This window comes from Spermophilus citellus (genome assembly GCF_964194105.1).
Source record: "Spermophilus citellus genome assembly, contig: SCAFFOLD_528, whole genome shotgun sequence".
Lineage (NCBI taxonomy): Eukaryota > Metazoa > Chordata > Mammalia > Rodentia > Sciuridae > Spermophilus > Spermophilus citellus.
This window is the reverse complement of record NW_027673080.1, coordinates 66,477-87,000: the sequence shown is the minus strand read 5'-3', so window position 1 is coordinate 87,000 and position 20,524 is coordinate 66,477. Positions and strand designations below refer to the sequence as shown.

Here is a 20,524-nt window from a genome sequence, read left to right as displayed (position 1 = left end):
TGTTTAAAGTTAATCTTTTCTTCCTGCTCTTCCTCACTACTCTGTTCATAGTTGCTCTCATTATATCAAAGAAGACATTTGGTATTTGTTTTTTAGGGATTGGCTAGCTTCACTAAGCATAATCTGCTCTAGTGCCATCCATTTCCCTGCAAATTCTATGATTTTGTCATTTTTTATTGCTGCATAGTACTCCATTGTGTATAGATGCCACATTTTTTTTTATCCATTCATCTATTGAAGGGCATCTGGGTTGGTTCCACAGTCTAGCTATTGTGAATTGTCTGCTATGAACATCGATGGGGCAGTATCCCTGTAGCATGCTCTTTTAAGGTCTTCAGGGAATAGTCCAAGAAGGGCAATAGCAGGGTCAAATGGTGGTTCCATTCCCAGCTTTCTCAGGAATCTCCATACTGCTTTCCAAATTAGCCGCACCAATTTTCAGTCCCACCAACAATGTACAAGTGTACCCTTTTCTCCACATCCTCGCCAGCACTTGTTGTTGTTTGACTTCATAGTGGCTGCCAATCTTACTGGAGTGAGATGGTATCTTAGGGTGGTTTTGATTTGCATTTCTCTGACTGCTAGAGATGGAGAGCACTTTTTCATGTACTTGTTGATTGATTGTATGTCCTCCTCTGAGAAGTGTCTGTTCAGGTCCTTGGCCCATTTGTTGATTGGGTTATTTGTTATCTTATTGTCTAATTTTTTGAGTTCTTTGTATACTCTGGATATTAGGGCTCTATCTGAAGTGTGAGGAGTAAAAATTTGTTCCCAGGATGTAGGCTCCCTATTTACCTCTCTTATTGTTTCTCTTGCTGAGAAAAACCTTTTTAGTTTAAGTAAGTCCCATTTGTTGATTCTTGTTATTAACTCTTGTGCTATGGGTGTCCTATTAAGGAATTTGGAGCCCGACCCCACAATATGTAGATCGGGAGCCAACTTTTTCTTCTATCACACACAGAGTCTCTGATTTGATATCAAGCTCCTTGATCCATTTTGAGTTAACTTTTGTGCATGGCGAGAGAAAGGGATTCAGTTTCATTTTGTTGCATATGGATTTCCAGTTTTCCCAACACCATTTGTTGAAGATGCTATCCTTCCTCCATTGCATGCTTTTAGCCCCTTTATCAAATATAAGATAGTTGTAACTTTGTGGATTAGTCTCTGTGTCCTCTATTCTATACCATTGGTCCACCCGCCTGTTTTGGTACCAGTACCATGCTGTTTTTGTCACTATTGCTCTGTAATATAGTTTGAAATCTGGTATCGCTATACCGCCTGATTCACACTTCCTGCTTAGAATTGCTTTTGCTATTCTGGGTCTTTTATTATTCTATATGAATTTCATGATTGCTTTATCTATTTCTACAAGAAATGCCGTTGGGATTTTGATTGGTATTGCATTAAACCTATAGAGAACTTTTGGTAATATCGCCATTTTGATGATGTTAGTTCTGCCTATCCATGAACAGGGTATATTTTTCCATCTTCTAAGATCTTCTTCTACTTCTCTCTTTAGGGTTCTGTAGTTTTCATTGTATAAATCTTTCACCTCTTTTGTTAGGTTGATTCCCAAGTATTTTATTTTTTTGAGGATATTGTGAATGGAGTGTTTTTCCTCATTTCCGTTTCAGAAGTTTTGTCGCTGACATACAGAAATGCCTTTGATTTATGCATGTTGATTTTATATCCTGCCACTTTGCTGAATTCATTTATTAGTTCTAGTAGTTTCTTTGTAGATTCTTTTGGGTCTTCTAGGTATAGAATCATGTCATCCGCAAATAGTGATAATTTAAGTTCTTCTTTTCCTATTTTTATGCCTTTAAATTCTTTTGTCTGTCTAATTGCTCTGGCTAGTATTTCAAGGACTAAATTAAATAGAAGTGGTGAGAGAGGGCATCCCTGTCTTGTTCCAGATTTTAGAGGGAATGCCTTCAACTTTTGTCCATTCAGAATGATGCTAGCCTGAGGCTTAGCATAGATAGCTTTTACAATGTCAAGGTAAGTTCCTGTTATCCCTAGTTTTTCTAATGTTTTGAACATAAAGGGATGCTGTACTTTATCGAATGCTTTCTCTGCGTCTATCGAGATGATCATATGGTTCTTATCTTTAAGTCTATTGATGTGGTGAATAACATTTATTAATTTCCGTATATTGAACCATCCTTGCATCCCAGGGATGAATCCTACTTGATCATGGTGCACAATTTTTTTGATGTGTTTTTGTATTCGATTCGCCAGAATTTTATTGAGGATTTTTGCATCTAGGTTCATTAGAGATATTGGTCTGTAGTTTTCTTTCTTTGAGGTGTCTTTGTCTGGTTTCGGAATCAGGATGATGTTGGCCTCATAGAATGAATTTGGAAGAGCTCCCTCTTTTTCTATTTCCTGAAATAACTTGAAAAGTATTGGTATTAATTCTTCTTTAAAGGTTTTGTAAAACTCCGCTGTATACCCATCCGGTCCTGGGCTTTTCTCGGTTGGTAGTCTTTTGATGGCTTCTTCAATTTCATCCATTGATATTGGTCTGTTCAAATTGTGTGTATCCTCCTGACTCAGTCTGGGCAAATCATATGACTTAAGAAATTTATCGATGTCTTCACTATCTTCTATTTTATTGGAATATAGGTTTTCAAAATAATTTCTAATTGTCTTCTGTATTTCTGTAGCATCTGTTGTGATATTGCCTTTTTCATCCCGTATGTTAGTAATTTGAGTTCTCTCTCTTCTTCTCTTCGTTAGCATGGCTAAAGGTCTGTCGATCTTATTTATTTTTTCAAAGAACCAACTTTTAGATTTGTTAATTTTTTCAATAGTTTCTTCTCTTTCAATTTATTGATTTCTGCTCTGATTTTAACTATTTCTTGCATTCTGCTACATTTGCTGTTATTTTGCTCTTCCTTTTCTAGGGCTTTGAGATGAAGTGTGAGCTCATTTATTTGTTGTTTTTTTCTTTTTTTGAGGAATGACCACCAGGCGATGAATTTCCGTCTTAAAACTGCTTTCATTGTGTCCCATAGATTCCGATATGTTGTGTCTGTATTTTCATTTATCTCTAAGAATTTTTTGATTTCCTCCTTTATGTATTCTGTAACCCATTGATCATTCAGTAACATATTATTCATTTTCCATGTGATGTAGGATTTTTCTTTCCTTCTTTTATCATTGATTTCCAGTTTCATTCCATTATGATCAGATAAAATGCATGGTATTATCTCCACCCCTTTATGTTTACTGAGGGTTGCCCTATGGCATAATATATGGTCTATTTTTGATAAGGTTCCATGTACTTCTGAGAAAAAAGTATATCCATTTGATGATGGTTGATATATTCTATATATGTCAGTTAATTCTAGGTTATTGATTGTGGTATTGAGTTCTATAGTTTCTTTATTCAACTTTTGTTTGGAGGATCTGTCCAATGGTGAGAGAGGTGTGTTGAAGTCGCCCATAATTATTGTGTTGTGGTCTATTTGATTCTTGAACTTGAGGAGAATTTGTTTTATGAATGTCGCAGCACCATTATTTGGTGCATAAATATTGATAATTGTTATGTCTTGTTGGTGAATGGTTCCTTTTAACAGTATATAATGTCCTTCCTTATCCCTTTTGATTAACTTAGTCTTGAAGTCGATTTTATTCGATATGAGGATGGCCACCCCTGCTTGCTTACGAGGACCATGTACATGGTATATTTTTTCCCATCCTTTCACCTTCAGCCTGTGTATGTCTTTTCCAATCAGATGTGTCTCCTGGAGGCAGCATATTGTTGGATTTGTTTTTTTAATCCATGATACCAGCCTATGTCGCTTTATTGGAGAGTTTAAGCCATTAACATTCAGAGTTACTATAGATATATGGTTTGTACTTCCAGCCATGTTTGATTATTTATCCTTTTTTAAAAAAAAATTTAGTTTGTTTCTCCATGATTATCTTTCCCCTCGCCCTCTGTCTTTACCGAGGCACTTCCCACTGATGGTTTTGGTTATTGTTTTTCATTTCTTCCTCATGTAGTGTTTTGCTCAAAATGCTTTGCAATGCTGGTTTTCTAGCTGCAAATTCTTTTAACTTTTGTTTATCATGAAAGATTTTTATTTCGTTGTCATACCTGAAGCTTAATTTTGCTGGATACAGAATTCTTGGTTGGCATCCATTGTCTTTCAGTGTTTGAAATACGTTGTTCCAGGATCTTCTCGCTTTCAGCATCTGTGATGAAAAATCCGTTGTTAACCTTATTGGTTTACTCCTGAATGTAATCTGCCTCCTTTCTCTTGTAGCTTTTAATATTTTCTCTTTGTTCTGTATATTGGATATCTTCATAACAATGTGTCTTGGCGTTGGTCTACTGTGATTTTGTGTGCTCGGTGTCCTGTATGCATCTTCAATTTGTATATCTGTTTCCTTTTTTATTTCTGGAAAGTTTTCTGTAATTATTTCATTCATTAGGTTACTCATTCCCTTGGTTTGAGTCTCTGTACCTTCTTCTATCCCGATGACTCGTAAGTTTGGTTTTTTTTATGTTATCCCATAACTCTTGGATGTTTTTCTCGTGATTTTTTACCAGCCTTTCTGAGTTGGCTAGACTCTTTACAAGATGATATATTTTGTCTTCATTATATGACGTTCTGGCTTCTACTTGCTCCACTCTGTTAGTGATACTCTCAATTGAGTTTTTAATTTGGTTTATCGTTTCCTTCATTTCTAGAATTACTGCTTGATTATTTTTTATAATCTCTATCTCCTGATAAAGATGCTTAACTTCTTCATTTATCTGTTTATGTAATTCATTCTCAATGTGTTCTTTCGCTGCTTGAATTTGCTGTCTCGTATCCTCTTTAAGGTTCCATTCCATCTGTCTAAGGTGTTCCTTGAGTTCTTTATATGACCATTTTTCTGATGACTCTTGGTCCTCCTGAATATTTAGGCTGTCCTGCATTTTTTGTACTCCTTTTCTTCCTTGTTTTTTCAAGTTGCTCATGTTACTTCTTGTTCTGTTTGACTGCTGAGTTACTGTTTACTCCTATAAATTTATTTGATGCTTGGGAGGAAAGGTATTAGAAGGGAAGGGAAGAAGTCACTGAAGAGAATGAGAGTAAGCAGGTAGAATTCAAGGAAGGGGGAATAAGAAAATTGAAAAGAAATGAAAAGACAAAAGAAGAAAAATAATAGGAAATAAAAAAAGAAGAAAAAGTAAAAAAAAATTAAAAAACTAATAAAAAATTAACCTTAAAATTAGAAGAAAAAAAATATTTAAAAAATTGTAAAAAAATATAAAAAACAACAAGAAAGAAAAATGAAAATGAAAGAAAAAACCCAAATCAAAAAAAAAGAGAGAAAAAAAAACTAATAAATGCAGTCTTAGAGTTTGATTAACTTCTCTTCCAGTAGGTGGCACTGTGCCCAACAGGCCAAGTTTCTCCTGTCAATATGCGTGAACCAATCACTGTGCAGCAGCTCCTCCTCCCAGACTGGGCGAGTCTCCAATCCTGAGTGCCTAGGGCCTCCTCTTGTGTCTAGTCACTTCCCCACTTTTCCTCTAGCCAGGCCCCTCTCACGGGTGCCGCTCACCACAATACTGGCTACACGCCAGGTCTGCTGCTCCCGGGAGCCCTGTTTTCATGGACGACTGGGCACACTCTCCCAGTTTGCCATTCCCTCAGACCCTAAGTTTGTAGAGCTTGGGGCTAAGAATCCTCAGCAAATTTTACTTGCCCTCCAGTAGCCATGCCCCCCGTAGCTTTTGCAAGAGACCTCAGTTGTCAGCACTGGTGGGAGCGGTAGCCGGGAGTTCCGTGCCTCGGGTCCCGCGCCACGTCTGATTCCCTCGGTCTGGCTATCGGGCTCATGGGAGAGCTGGGAGGGGCCCTTACGGGAGAGCTGGGAGGGGCCCTTAAGGTTTCCCCGATGTGTGGAGAGGGAAGGCTAGGGAATTACACACCTGTAGCCCCAGGTTTCAATGAAGTTATCTCCTCCGCCGCAGTCTGATGACGTCAGTTCTCTGCCATGGTGGTATCTCTTGCAAATGGCGACAGTTCGTTTCCCTTTGCCGGATGACCAATGCAATGGGTGGGTCCTTACTGTCTCTCCCAAGCCCCGTTTCAAACCTGTGGCCACTACCTATGAAGGCTCGGTTGGCATTTACCTCCGTAGGAACAGAAGGGCCGACCAGTTGTTTCAGCCGGATGGATTAGTGCTGAGTCACAGCTGTTTGTCTGCGGGAAGCAGGCGAACGGGAGCTTGAATTCAGCCGATCTGGGCTCAGTGTGTGTTCTGAGAGGCCCAGACTGATCGCCCCAGATCCACGTCAGTTCAGCATTGCCTAGTGATCCTGAGCAAACAGAATTTAGATTGTTTACGACTCCCTATGTCCGAACAGCTGAAGAGGTCAGAGACTTGATCTCTCTGCGCCCGCCACCATGTTGGAATCTGCTAAAGATTTTTATAATAATTATTTCCTCTGTGTCTACGGCAATTTTATCTGGAATTAAGTTCATCAATGTTCAGTTTCAGGATTTTTTTCCTCTTCATGTAACTTCATTTTTAAAAATAAATAAAACATTTTTCATGTTCCATTTACATTTCTTTTTTTAAAAAGAGAGAGAGATTGAGAGAGAGAGAGAGAGAATTTTAATATTTACTTTTTAGTTTTTGGCGGACACAACATCTTTGTTTGTATGTGGTGCTGAGGATCGAACCTGGGCCACACGCATGCCAGGCGAGCGCGCTACTGCTTGAGCCACATCCCCAGCCCCTCATTTACATTTCAAAATCATATAAAATGTCCTCTTAGAGGATTCTCACGCCCATCCTATGATCTCCAACCTTTCCTTCCAAAACTCATAAGTACCTGTTGTCCTTGCCTTTCTGTTTTTCATCTGCATTTTCTTAAACATAAATAAGCAAGTACAAACACACGTTAATTACTCTACATGATTATTAACAGTCCTGTGCTTTTGTTCATTGTTAAGCTGAACTCCTTCATTGTTTATTAGAATATAATCTTAATATCATTCTGAAATGAAAACGTTAATAATCTTTATCTATTGAAACTTATTCTCATAACCTTATATGGGTTAAAAACCCAAACTGTATCAAATCCTCTTCCGCCTCTACCTGTCTTCCCTCCTCTGCCTACTAATGAAGGCATCTCACATCTCCAATGAGATAGAAGAGCTGGTGGTGCCTTCACTGACCTCTGTGGATGGAGCCACCTCCTCCAATTGGTCCCTCAAATTTCCACCTTCTCTGTAAAATCTCCCGTCACCTCTGCTTGCCTGGGGTGGGGGCGACTTCCACATAGAGCATGCTCCGACAGGCCCTCAGCTTTGATCCCTGTGAGTCACTTTGGTTACTACTTGGACGTGATGAGCAACTTCCATACAGAGGAAAGCACCATTGAGTGGCATTTCTGCACCTGGTGTGTTTCATTTAGTAACGTGAGATTTTTTTCATATTAGTACTTAAAAGCCTTCCTCATTCATTTATTTCCCCCCAGCTATGCAGTATTCTCTCCTCATTTGCGTGGCCAAAACCAAATCAAGAAGCACAAAGACAGAAAAGGCATGGGAAGTTAAAAACGGTCACATCCTCACTGGTCTCTAGGATGGTCACCCACATAAGGTGAAGGAGAGGACTGCAGAATGGCAGGGCCTGGCTCTCTGCTCGGGGACCAGCCGGCATCACAGGTTCCTGCCCCTGAGATCCCCTGTGGGAAGTAGAGCCCAGCCACCTGTGCAGAAAAGTGGGGGCTGAGCATGTGGAGAACCTACCCGGGTGTGCCCCAGTGGCTGAGCGTGTGGAGGACCTTGTTGAACCACGACACACAGAAAAGACCACTGATGGGGCTGGGGCTAGGGCTCAATGGTAGAGTGTCCTCCTAGCACGTGCGAGGCCCTGGGTTCCATCCTCAGCACCACATAAAATAAATAAATAAAATAAAGGTATTGTGTCCAACTACAACTATAAAAAGAAAAAGACCACTGACTCCAATTTAAACTAAATTAAAGCAGCTTATATTGTGTACGCAAAAGAGAGCGGCTGCCTCACCCAGAAAAACAGGGCAGAAGCTGGTCTGATTACAGGGAAGTTTTTATGATACAAAAAGCGGGTGTCTTGGGAACTTAGAGCTGACAGGGTTCAGGCAAGAGAAATACAAGGGCAGATGGCAGGTTAATGATCTGCACGGCTTAACATCTCAAGGAAGGGAGCCGACTCAGACTCCAACATCCGGGTTGATGAGGAGCAGCTGGGATTTCAGGGAGGGTGGTTATCTGGTCAAGGAGAGCCGGGCACCGGTAAGATCAAAGCACAGGCAGGAATCCCACGCAAGTTTTTAAAACATCAAATTATGGTCAGGCCAAATAGAAATCTTAGCATTTTACAATAAAACAGAAATGAACTTTTCATGATTTTGTGATGAGATGACTCCCAATCTTAAGATGGGAGTCCTGGAATGGGGAGGGGGAAATGGTTCATCAACGTACCTCAGTGTGGGCCCAGCAGCTGAGCATGTGGAGGAACTACCTTGGGGTGGGCCCAGTGGCTGAATGTGTGGAGGAACTACCTTGGGGTGGGCCCAGTGGCTGAACGTGTGGAGGACCTACCTTGGATTTGGCCCAGTGGCTGAGTGTATGGTGGACCTACCTTGGATTTGGCCCAGTGGCTGAGCGTGTAGAAAACCTACCTTGGTGTGGGCCCAGTGGCTGAGCATGTGGAGGACCTACCTGGGTGTGGGCCTACTAATGAAGGCATCTCACGTCTCCAGTGAGCACAGAAGTGCTGGTGGTGCCTTCCCTGACCTCTGTGGATATAGCCACCTCCTCCAATTGGTCCCTCAAGAATTTCCATCTTCTCTATAAAATCCCCCGTCACCTCTGTGACTGTAGCCCTGCTTGCCTGGGGTGGGGGCGACTTCCACACAGAGCATGCTCCAGAGCAGGCTGCCCCCTGACTCGACCAAGCTGACTTTTCCCAAACAATACTCTTGCATGCCTCAAGATAGTTCTGCGTGTTTTTCTCAATTACTCTAATATGGTGAATTACACTAATAGGTTTTCAACTACAAAACCATTCTGCAATTAAGAAATAATCCTGCAAACCATGTGGAGGTTTTTAATTACAAACACCACCCCTTTACTAGAAAATTGAAATCATCCTTATTCTTTGTAAATGTTTTCAAATATTCTTCTACCTCATTGACTAAAGGTTTTTCTTTATGGTGTCTTCTTTGCTTCGTGAATCATTTAGGATTGTGTTTATTTCCAACTATTTGGGGGATCTTTCCAGATGTCTTCCTGTTATGATTCTTAATGTAATCGGCTAGGATCAGAAAATATGCTCTAAGTAATTTCAATCTATTTGAATCAATCAGGTCCTATTTTATGATTCACAGCATAATCTTAGTGGTTGTTACATGAAAATTTAAAAAAAAATGTGAATTCTGCAGTTGTTGTTTAGAATCTTCTTTAATTGTCAATGAATCCCCTGTTCTACAATGCCTTGAGTTTTCTTGTTGTACTGTTCTTTAATTGTAAATAAATGTTCCTCCTGATCCTTGGTGATATTTCTTATTCTGATTTCTAATCTGCTTGATACTTTCTTCTAAATGATGTTTTTATGGTCTATTTTTATGTCTGTTTACTTTTATCCTCTATGAGTCTTCTTATTTAAAATACATTACATATAAATAGTATGTGGGTCTCATTTTTTTGTTCAGTCTGACAATACTTGCTTCATAATGAAAATTCAGAAACCATTTACATTTCATTGAATCATCCATATAGCTGAGTTTAAAATTTACCATCTTGTTGTCTGTTCTCTTTTCTACTTTTCTTGAGTATTTTTTTAAAATGTAATGCATTTTTAAGATTTAATTTTTTACCCAATCCTGGCAAATTAGCTAGATGTTTATGTTTTATTTTCTATTGGAACATGCTGGGCTATAATATGAGTTTTTAACTCACCAAAGCTCACCTTTAAATATTATTATACTATTGTTGTATAATTTTATGGTCTATATAGGAGGTGTCCCCCAAAACCTCATGTATCGGACATTTCAGAGGTGAAATGATTAGATTATGAGAGCTGTGACCTAATCAATCTACCCACTGGTAGGAATTAACTGGGTGGTAACTGTACCAGATAGGGCGTGCCTGGAGGAGTGATCACTGGGGGCGGCCTTTGGGGTTTATATTTTGTCCCTGGTGAGCAGAGCTCCCTCTCACTCTGCTTCCTGGTGCCAAAGGCTTCCCTCCACCATACCCTTCCACCATGATGTTCTGCTTCCGCTTGGACCTAGAGCAATGGAGCTGGCTGGCCATGGACTGTACTTCTGAAGTTATGAACCAAATAAATGCTTCCTCCTCTGAATTGTTCTTGACTGGTATTTTGGCCACAATAATGAAAAGCTGGCAAAAACACCCAACAAGAAAATCTTACAGTCGTACATTTTCATTTTTCCTCTTATTTGTATTGTTGCTCTCATAATTTAATTTTATATATGTGGTATAAGCCAGAACGCAGTTTGTTTGCTTTAAAGAGTTAATTAAATTTTTAAAAATTGATATATAATTTACATTTCATAAAATTCACCTCTTTTGTAGTGTGTAATTTAACAGTTTTGAGTGTATCCACATGGTTGGGCAATGGCCACTGTCATCCAATTTTAGAACATTTCACCAGAAGAAACACTATCACACATTTGGAATCAGTTCTCGTTCATCCCTCATCCCAGCTGTCGGACACCACTGTTCTATGTTTTGACTCTGTGGATTGGCCCATGCTGGACATTTCATGAAGGAGAATCACACATATTTGGCAGAATCCATCTGGTGTTTTTCAGGTTCATTCACCATGGAGCATGTATCAGTACCTCATTCTTTTATGGTTGGGTGGTATCTCATTGCACGAATATTTGTCATTTGGCTTTTGTAGTCATAAAGTGATGGATGCATGGATTGCTTCCCATCAGGTGAGAACACTGCAGATATTATGGACTATTTAATGCTGCCATGAATACTCATGTACAAGTTTCTGTGTAGAGGTAGGCTTTCTGTACTTTTGGACATATACCTCAAAGTGAAATTGCTGGATCTTAATTAACCCTCTGCTTAATGTGAGGGAGTGCCAGACAGTTTTCCAAAACAGCTACTTCAACCCTTTCCCAGCAGTGATGAGGAAGAGCTCATGTTTCTTCACACCATCTCCATGTTTATTACAGTTCCTCTTTTTAAATGTAGCCATCCTATGGGGTGTGAAGTGGTATCTCATTGTGGTTTTGAATTACACTTTCCAAATCATGTTGATAATTTTCTCATGTGCTTACTGACAATATCTTCTTTGGAAAAAAAATGTTTATTAAGATCTGATGCCGTTTTTCAATTTGGCTATATGTTTTTGTGATTATTGAGTTGTAAGAAATCTTTTTTTTAAACATTTTTTTAGAGAGAATGGGAGAGAGAGAGAGAGAGAGAGAGAGAGAGAGAGAATTTTTTAATATTTATTTATTTATTTTAGTTCTCGGTGGACACAACATCTTTGTTTGTATGTGGTGCTGAGGATCGAACCCAGGCCGCACGCATGCCAGGTGCATCATGAAGGCCATGATCCCGCTGCTGCAGATCGGCCTCCTCCTGTTTTTCGGGATCCTTATTTTTGCAAGCATAGGGTTAGAATTTTATATGGGAAAATTTCATACCACCTGCTTTGAAGAGGGGACAGGTAGGTCCGAGCCGCAGGACGTGGGTCTGCCAACCTCCTCCCTCGGGAAGGGGCTTGTCCTTCTCCTGGGGGTGGGAGATGCTCCTTCAGGGGAACTGTGCTGCCCCCCCAGGGACCAGAGGCTTCACAGGAATGACCTGGGCTACGACCCCGGGAGAACGGGGTGGGGAGACACAGAGGAGGCAAGGTGTCCCAGGCTGCGCTGTTGACGGCTAACCCTGGGGGCAGCTGGACACACTCTGCTAGACATACGGGTCAGATTCCCCAGCCAGGGGACCAGGGGTCCTGTGACCCCTGCCTGCCTTTGGGTACCCCGACTGTCCTGTAGAAGGTTAGTGCAGGACGGAGCCCCCTGCGGTCTCCAGGACGTGGCTCCAGATAGCCCAGCGTGGATGCCCGGCCCCCATCAGGACCCAGCCCCGGTCAGCATCCGAGTCAGTCCAGGGTCGGGCAGGCAGGGCGGGCAGGGGACCCTCCTGGGCCCGAGGACCAGGCTCCTGACTCCACGAGACATTTCCAGTTCAATCCCGGCCGCCAACTCCAGCCGCCCTGTGAATGGAGTCAAATAAGAGGGGACACCCACCTTCCCGCGTCTGGACCCTGGCTGTGCCCACGTGGCAGCCTGGGGGGGGTCACACTGGTCCTTTGAGCCAGGGGAGCTGAGGCCCAGGAGGCAGACAGAACAAGGGGACCCCAAACAGAAAGAAGTCAGGGGCCTGTCACCGGGAGAGGCGGCCGTGGAAGAGGACCCGGAAATGGCTGCCTCCCACCTTCCCACCCAGCAGCCCCCGGGGATCAGCAGAGGGAGCTCCTGAGACCTGTCCCCTCATCCCCCAGGGGAGGGAAGCGCAGGGGAGGCTCCTGGGGAGGGCGGGGGGCGGGGCCGTGTCTCCCCACCCCCCTCCTCTCCTGGGCGTGTGAAGCGGCTCAATCTGGAACGTCCTAATGATTTCTTTCCCCAATGAAGAAGGTGTTAATTGAGGCAGATCTATTTCTGCACCTGGCCTCGTCACCCAGGTGGAAATAGAGAGGGAGGGAGGGGGAGAGGGGGAGAGGGAGGGGGAGAGAGGGAGGGGGAGAGGGAGGGGGAGAGAGGGAGGGGGAGAGGGAGGGGCAAAGAGGGAGGGGAGAGGTGCCAGCCTGTTGGCCCCTGGCACCATCAGCCCCAAGCAGAGAAACCAGGAGTCGTGAGTCCTGAGCTTTGTGAACTTTGGTCTTGTTCCTTTCCACCTGAGATGGGCCAAGGAGAAGCCTGGGCTGGCTGGCTCCGAATGCGGTTGTGGGGTACAGATGTGGGTGTGGGGAGCCTCCGTTTAGGCGGGTGACTGAAAAGCTCACAATTAAAAACATCAGCTGTGTGAGTCCAGGGACGGCTATACACAGACGCCCGCCACAGGTTAATTTTAAAATGTATTTATAACCAAGCGCCGCAGACTCTCTGGATGGCGGTGTTTCTAGAAGCCACCCTGGAGAGCTTCGTGGGGCAGGCGGAGGGCCACGGGGGGCCCCCTGAACACCCGGGGAGGCAGAGGCAGAGCAGAAGGCTCCCCGCTTCCCAAGAGATGCCAGAATCCTTGGAGGAATGCGACCGTCACTTGGAGGCCCACGTGTGACTCTGTCTGCACGTCCACTGGAGGCCAGGGGAAAGGGGACATCCCAGGTGACTGGGCTGAAGCACAAGGGACGGGAATGGGCCAGGCGTGGACCCTGTGGAGAGGAGGCAGGCTCCCAGAGAGGCCACCTTCCAGCCCAGAGCCCTGGAGTCCAGGTCCCCAGCCCCGCCACGCCCTGGGATCCGGACCCGACCTTCAGCGCCCACTGCTTCCTCCCGAGGCCGTCCTGGCTTCCAGCCAGAGGGCTGTCCCCTGTCACGCTGTGTTCCCTGCCGACATTTTCACAGTCCGCCCCTGCTCTGTGGGGAGAACTTGGCTTCTGTTCTCCACCCATTGGGGTAGGGGCTGCGCATACCCCTGTCCCTTGCCCCCAGAACAGCTCCCCAGCCCAGACAGGCCAGGAAGAAAACCAGCAAGGATTCAGACAGGAGCCCGGTGGCCAGTTCTTCACCGTGGCATGAAGAGTGCTGTAGCCAACGACCCCCGCGCGTTCACCAGACCTGACCACGAACCACGAGGCTCCCCCAGCAGGGGTCAGGAGGCTGGGACAAAAGCCCAACAGGTTCCCGACACGAGGCAACTCAACCAGAAATCAGAAAGAAAACTCCAAAAGCATTTAAAAATTAAGAGACGAGGCTCTTATTTGTGGGTGAAATGATATTGCAACTGAGATCTCTAGTTGGCAAAGTATAAAGAAGAGGTGAAAGGAGAGGGACCCAGAGTTGACGAAGGGTGACATTGGTGAGAGGTACATCAGATAATCCTCGTCATGCTCTTCTCTCTCTCTTCATATGTTTAACAAGTTTTGTGAAAAAGAAATGTCTTCATTGTTCATGGATCAAAGAAGAAATGGAAATTGGAAAATAACTCAGCAATAATGATAATGATGACTGACAACATTTCTGAGATGCAGCTAAAGCTGCTCTTTAAGGACAATTTATAGCCTCCAAGTTAATCCTTCTCAAAGTTGAGGAAAGTAACAGCAAAATAACCCCCAGAAGACAAGAAGGTATGAATAATGAAGCTTGGAGAATAATTCAGTGAAGGAGAAAGTATTCAATAAATCAATCGAGCCATGTCCTGATTAAAGAAAAAAGACGAAGTTCACCCCAATCGCCGTTTCTCCCAACAGCGTTAAACACTCACGGGTTCTGATTTCTCCGGTTTCCCTGATGCTTGTCCTGACGCTCCTCCCCTTCCCTTTCACAGATGACATTCAGGGTGAGTCCCTGGCTCCGTGTGGGACAAAGGAACCCGCCCGTACCTGCCCCAACGGGACCAAATGCCAGACCTACTGGGAAGGGCCCAACAACAGGATCACGCAGTTCGACAACATCCTGTTCGCCGTGCTGACCGTCTTCCAGTGTATCACCATGGAAGGCTGGACTGACCTCCTCTACAATGTAAGTGACACTGGGACAGTGGATGTGGACCACCAGGGTCACAGGGAGGTGGCCCTCTGGGAGCAGGGCAGCTCCTGGGGCTGTGATGGGGAAACGGGAGCAAGGGGAGGCAGCCTGAGGACCAGCCTCTGCGGAGTCCAGGGTGCAGGCTCACCGCAGACCTCTAACCACTAGGTCCCTGTGGCCAGGGAGGTCTGGAGGGGACACAAATGTGACCTCATTTTGCAGCATGCAAGTGTTTAGATGTCGTTTTGGATTTTAAAATCTGTCAAAGTCGTGCAATCCCAAACCTAACATGGATGAAAGACAGAGTAGTATCTTTGAACCCAGGCAAGGTGGCTCTACCCTGGAGGTCACCCAGCCCTCCCCCAGAGGTGGAGGTCACGGCCCAGGGCACACATCTACCAGGGCCCTGCGCACACAGTGTAGCCCACGCTGTGGGTTGTCTGGGGTCCTGGGACCTCCTGCCTAGGCCCCCACTCCATGGGCGTCCGTGGACCCTCCATGGGCTGTTCACACCCCTCCCCCGAGGGCCAAGGGCAGCTGAGAGGCCACTCCTGGGGCAAGCGTGACTCGAGCCTGGACGTGCAGACCTGGACGTGCGCACATGGCTGGCCAGGGGGAGACGCAGGAGGCTTCCCCGGCCACGGTCAGGGCCAGGGTGGTCCCCAGGCTGCAGTCCAACGCGGACAGCAGATCCCAGCCCCACCCTGACCTTCAGGCATTGGGGAGGTAGGTTTGGAAAGCAGAGCGCGAGGCATGTTTTATTGAGCAGCTTTTAAATATTCATGCCTAGCATGCGGCCTCTGTGCCTCTCCCCAGCCCTTAAAATGCTGCGGATGAGAGACGTCCTCCCGGGCCCGGCCCCGCCGGCCCCTGTCCCCTGCTGCCCCCACGCAGCCCCCTCCCTCTGCCACTCTTTTTTATTTATGCCAATGCGGCTGTCACTCACCATCCACAGAGGCTTGGCCCGGGACCCCGGGCTCTCGTGCCCCATGTGAAGTGGCCCGGAACCTGCCAGGACCTCGAGTGCGTCCAGTCGTGTCTGACGGCTCCCAGTCCCTGGAGCCAGGCAAACGCTGTGCAGGGTCGTCTCTGCCGTTTAGGGCATAATGACAGAAGAAGCCTCAGCTCTGCCACTTGGTCTTGATGTGCACTTGGCTGAATAGGCAAAGGCGGACTCAGAGGACAGTGGCATGGCTCCGTCAGCTCTGAGCCCCCTCCCCTCCTCACACCAGAGGGTGGCTCCTGCGCCTGCTGTTCTGGTCCGTCATTCTCCCCGCTCCCGTAGCAGAATATTCCAGAGCCTTCCCCACTGCAGGGCACCGATGGCCCCTTCATTCTTTTTTTTTTTTTTAATTTTTTTAGATGTTGATGAACCTTTGTTTTATTCATTTATTTATATGTGGTGCTGAGAATCGAACCCAGTGCCTCACACACACTAGGCAAGTGCTCTGCCACTGAGCCACAACCTCAGCCCCTCTTCATTCTTTTAGACAGCAGCATAGTACTCCATCTTGTGGGTACCCTGGAGGGAAACATCGGGCCGACCTCCGTGTGCGGACGAGCTGCCATGAGCTACCCTGTGTGCTTTCCGTGCTTTTGCGTCTACGTAGCTGGGGGTCAAAGGTTAAAGTCATTTATAATTCTGACACCTGTTGAGATGTCCCCTCGTCCCCAACACACTAACCCTCCTCTCGTCCATCTGTGTGAGAGAGAGGTCCCCAGATCAGTCCTCTGTCCCCTGCTGAAGAAGGCCGGAGCCAAAGACTTAGGGTTAGGAACAAGGCGGCCACAGCGTGGTTCTCCGTGGAGCGTCCTGAGGCCACTTGGCACGTGCGCCTCTGTGGACCCTCCATGGTCCCCGGGCCCTGCCCTGACGCCACGGTTGCAGATGGAGGTGTGGCCCGTGTGGGGCTTGGCCACTGGGGAGCGAGGCCTGGCTTCCTCCTGCGCGGGGCTGGGCCACCCCTCTGGGCTGGGGCCTGCTTCTGTGGAATGTCCCCCCAGAGGTTGGAGGGAGATTCATGGGAATTGACCTTCGACTCAGTCGCCCATTTAGGGTGCAGCCTGAGAGTGGGCGGAAAGGGGGGCCCCAGATGGTTGTGCCTGTCGCCCACTGCCCCGGGACACAGGGACTGGTCACACGTAATCAGACCTCGCCTAGGAGCGAGGGTGGCCCTGGCCGAGCTCAGGAGGAGCCAGACCCCACCTTAGTATTTCTTTTAGAAACACGACTGACATTTTTATCATAATGTCCCACCCACCCCGACCGACTGGTTGCAGCCTGACTCAGAACCGACTTCTAGAACTTTCCACCATTTGTGCCCACCGTCGTCCTCCAGGCTCTTGAGACTCTGAGGCAGAGCTTCTCGCCCAGGGGTCTCTGTCCCATGAGGGACACTGGTGGTGTCTGTGATGTGGTGTTGTCACAGGGGCGAGGAGGTGGGTGCTGCTGGCCTTGGGCTGCGTGTCACCTCGTCATCCTGCAGGCACAGGGCCTCCCCCCGAGTGTCCCCACCCCAGCCGTCCATAAGGTTTCCACTGTGAAGCCCTCCCTGGGGTCACCCATCACTCTGTCCCTTCCTGGGACTGCCGCGGCCACCAGGCCTCCCGGGGACATCCCCGGAGCAGCCTCCACCAGGTGCCCGGGGGACGGGTGGGTGAATGCCCCACGCCCCGCGGCTGCTCCTGTCGCCCAGGTGCCCCGGTCAGTGGCCCTGGGAACCTCCCGGCCAGCCGGTCCTTCCTGCCCTTCCCTCCCTGGGTGGAGCCTCCCAACGTCACCTCCCGTGTCACCCTGGGGCCGTGAACTGAATGACTCAGACATAGAAACAACTTCCCCTGCTGCTGGGGGCCAGGAGCTGCGGTGCAGAGGGTCCTCACAGCCACCCCCCCCGCAGCCTGGGGAGGACCCTCCCTGGCCTCCCCCAGCTCCTGGTGGCAGACAATCCTGGTGGCCCTGGCTAGCAGATCCACAGTGGCCTGTCCCTCCTCCTCCTAGGAGATTCGACCTGCCCCATTCCATCTTGACCTCAGCTCAACCAATGACCTCGGCACGACCCCTTGTCCAGATCAGGCGGCCTCCTGGGGTCCTGGAGTCGGGATCTCAGCTCCCGGGGCACAGTCCCATTCACAGCCCCCCAAATACACGAGGTGCCCCTGAGCCTCTGCTGGGCTCTTCCCAGATTAACATCACCCACTGGGCACAGGGGCCCGCACCTGCACTCCCAGCGACCTGGGAGGCTGAGGCAGGAGGATCGCGAGTTCAAGGCCAGCCCCAGCAACAGCGAGGCCCTAAGCAACTCAGTGAGGCCCTGTCTCTAAATAAAATGCAAAACAGGGCTGGGGTGGGGCTCGGTGGTCGGCGCCCCGAGTTCTATCCCTGGTGTCCCCCCCAAAAAAAGCCATCGTGCTGTCACCTGATGGGACGTCCCCTGGTGGCGGGAGGTTCTGCCCATATTAACGCCATTTGCTGCTTCCCTTCATGATGACCAAGTGCCCCATTTCCCATGGACGTGAGGAAATAGAAGGGGTCACCATTTTCTGTGCAAATTCGTGGGCCCTGCTAGACGCTGTCCCTGGCCCCAGAGAATCTCCGTCTGACAGGAAGGGCTCTCACAGGTGGCTCCTGTCGGTCCCGGGGAGGGCGGGCTGGAGCCGGAGCTCAGGGGCAGAGCCCTTGCCCAGCACATGCGGGACCTTGGGCTCCATCCCCAGCTGTGGAAGGACCCAGGGAGCGGGTAGTTCAGCCGGTGACCATCTCCGTTCCCACTGCAGACGCCAACAGTGACCTAGACGACCTCTTAAAGGGAGATGTTTTCAGCCCTGTCTTCCAGATGAAGAAACTGAGGCTCACAGAGGTCCCCTAGAGAGCAGAAGAGTCATGTCCAACGCAGCCTTGGGCTCTGTCCTTACTCCTCCCGCACTCTTCCTCGTCCTCTCTTCCTCGTACATTTTCCTCCTCTCCCACCTCCTCCTCTCCTTGCTCTTCCTCCTCCACCCCCTCCTCCCCCCTCTCCCTTCTCCTCCACCTTCTCCCCCTTCTCCCCTCCTCCCCCTCCTCATCCCCCTCCCCCTCCTCCTCCCCCTCCTGTCTCCTCCCCCTTCTCCCCTCCTCCCCCTCCTCATCCCCCTCCCCCTCCTCCTCCCCCTCCTCTCTCCTCCCCCTCCTCTCTCCTCCCCCTCCCCCTCCTCCCCCTCCTCCTCCTCTCCCCCTCCCCTCCTCCCTCCTCCCCCTCCTCCCTCCTCCTCCTCCTCTCCCCCTCCCCTCCTCCCTCCTCCCCCTCCTCCTCCCCCTCCTCCCCCTTCTCCCCTCCTCCTCCCCCTCCTCCCTCCTCCCACTCCTCCCTCCTCCCCCTCCTCCCCTCCTCCTCCCCCTTCCCCCTCCTCCCCCTCCTCCCCCTCCTCCCCCTCCTCCCCTCCTCCTCCCTCTTCCCCCTCCTCTTCCTCCTCCCTCCTCCTCCCCTCCTCCCCCTTCTCCCCTCCTCCTCCCCCTCCTCCTCCCCTTCCTCCCCTCTCTGTGCTCTTTCTGTCCCTTTTTCTCTATTTCTTTCCCTTAGATAATGCTAATGAAAGGAACAACAGAAACGTATTCAGCTGGTGCTCATAAATGCGTGTCCCTTGATGCGTAGTCACTGACCGCCGGCTCTGATCTTTCACATAAGCCTGGTCTTATTCACTGATATTTGTCTTGTCCAATATCAAAGTAGTTGACTTTGGGGACAGTCGGTCCCCGTTTATCCAAGACATTTATCAAACGAGTCCCGTATGCAGGTACACTGTCAGTACCTACTATGTGCAGGCACTGAGGTGCTGGCGTGTTAGTGGGGGAAGCGGGTGATCCGTGAGATAAGGGCAGATGGTGAATGTGAATCATGGGGGGCTGTGAGGGTCCGGCGGTCTCCACGGCAGGGATTGGTCCACAGACAAACCCCAGAGCCGTCGGCTGCGTGCCAGTGGGGATCCGGGGACTGGACCCTGTTACCCTCTGCGTCCGAGATGGTGTTAGAGGGCAGTGAGAGCATTGGAGAAGACCTCAACGGGGAGCCTGTGGGTATCTCAGGGAAGGGCAGCCGGGGGTCAGAACCACCAGTGCAAAGGCCCTGGGGTAGGAGTGTCCTGGCATTTGTGAGGAGCGGTGCTGCTGCCCACGTGGCCAGAGGGGAGCTAACGAGGACAAGAGTGGCCACTGGTGAGGCCAGGGAGGGACACGCTTCCTCGGCAGACAGCCCGCGTCATTTATCATCCAAACCAGGACAGTTTTGAGAGTAAGTGGGGAAAATAGAACTCAGAAACTAATGCCCGGCCGCGACGGGTCACACCGGGTGGAAACTGGGGCGTGCGGCCTCCCTCAAGGCCACTGTCAGACTTTGGCTTTTTCACAGTCAAATCGACCCCATTTTTACCTCATACACCGGGGCACGGGTGTCCTGAGCCGAGGGACTGTTTTTAACATCTTCCATCCTGATTTTTTTGAATGAGCCAGGCTTAAAAAAACAGAGGAAAGGAAACCAGGAGGTCAAGGGCGCCTCAGGGGACTCGCCTCTACGCGGGCTCATGAGCTGGGCAGCAGGCTGGGTGCAGTGTCCACCCGACGGGCCGCTGTGACTAAGGCTCTGCGGGTTCAGCAGGGGGGGGGTACACGGAGGGAGGACCCCCGTGAGCTGCAGGGAAGGCACGTCCTCCCCTCGCTGGCCCAGGGGCGGGGCCTGGGGGTGATGGGGTCAGGGAGGCACGTGGTCAGCCTGAAGGGGCACCACCCACGTGGCGGAGGGGCTGAGCCCCCCT

The 20,524-nt window shown here is 48.4% G+C and overlaps 1 protein-coding gene across 1 annotated transcript in view; it reads left to right on the top strand.

Moving 5' to 3' along the window:
• Positions 1–11,591: 11,591 nt before the first annotated feature.
• The window catches only part of LOC308640139 (voltage-dependent P/Q-type calcium channel subunit alpha-1A-like), a gene marked incomplete at both ends in the record, with an annotated part of 71,838 nt that continues 62,905 nt past the window's right edge, over positions 11,592–20,524 (top strand). Inside the window, 2 exon segments of the mRNA XM_081312155.1 lie at positions 11,592–11,718; positions 14,541–14,734. Of these exon segments, the coding sequence (XP_081168281.1) occupies positions 11,592–11,718; positions 14,541–14,734 (321 nt within the window).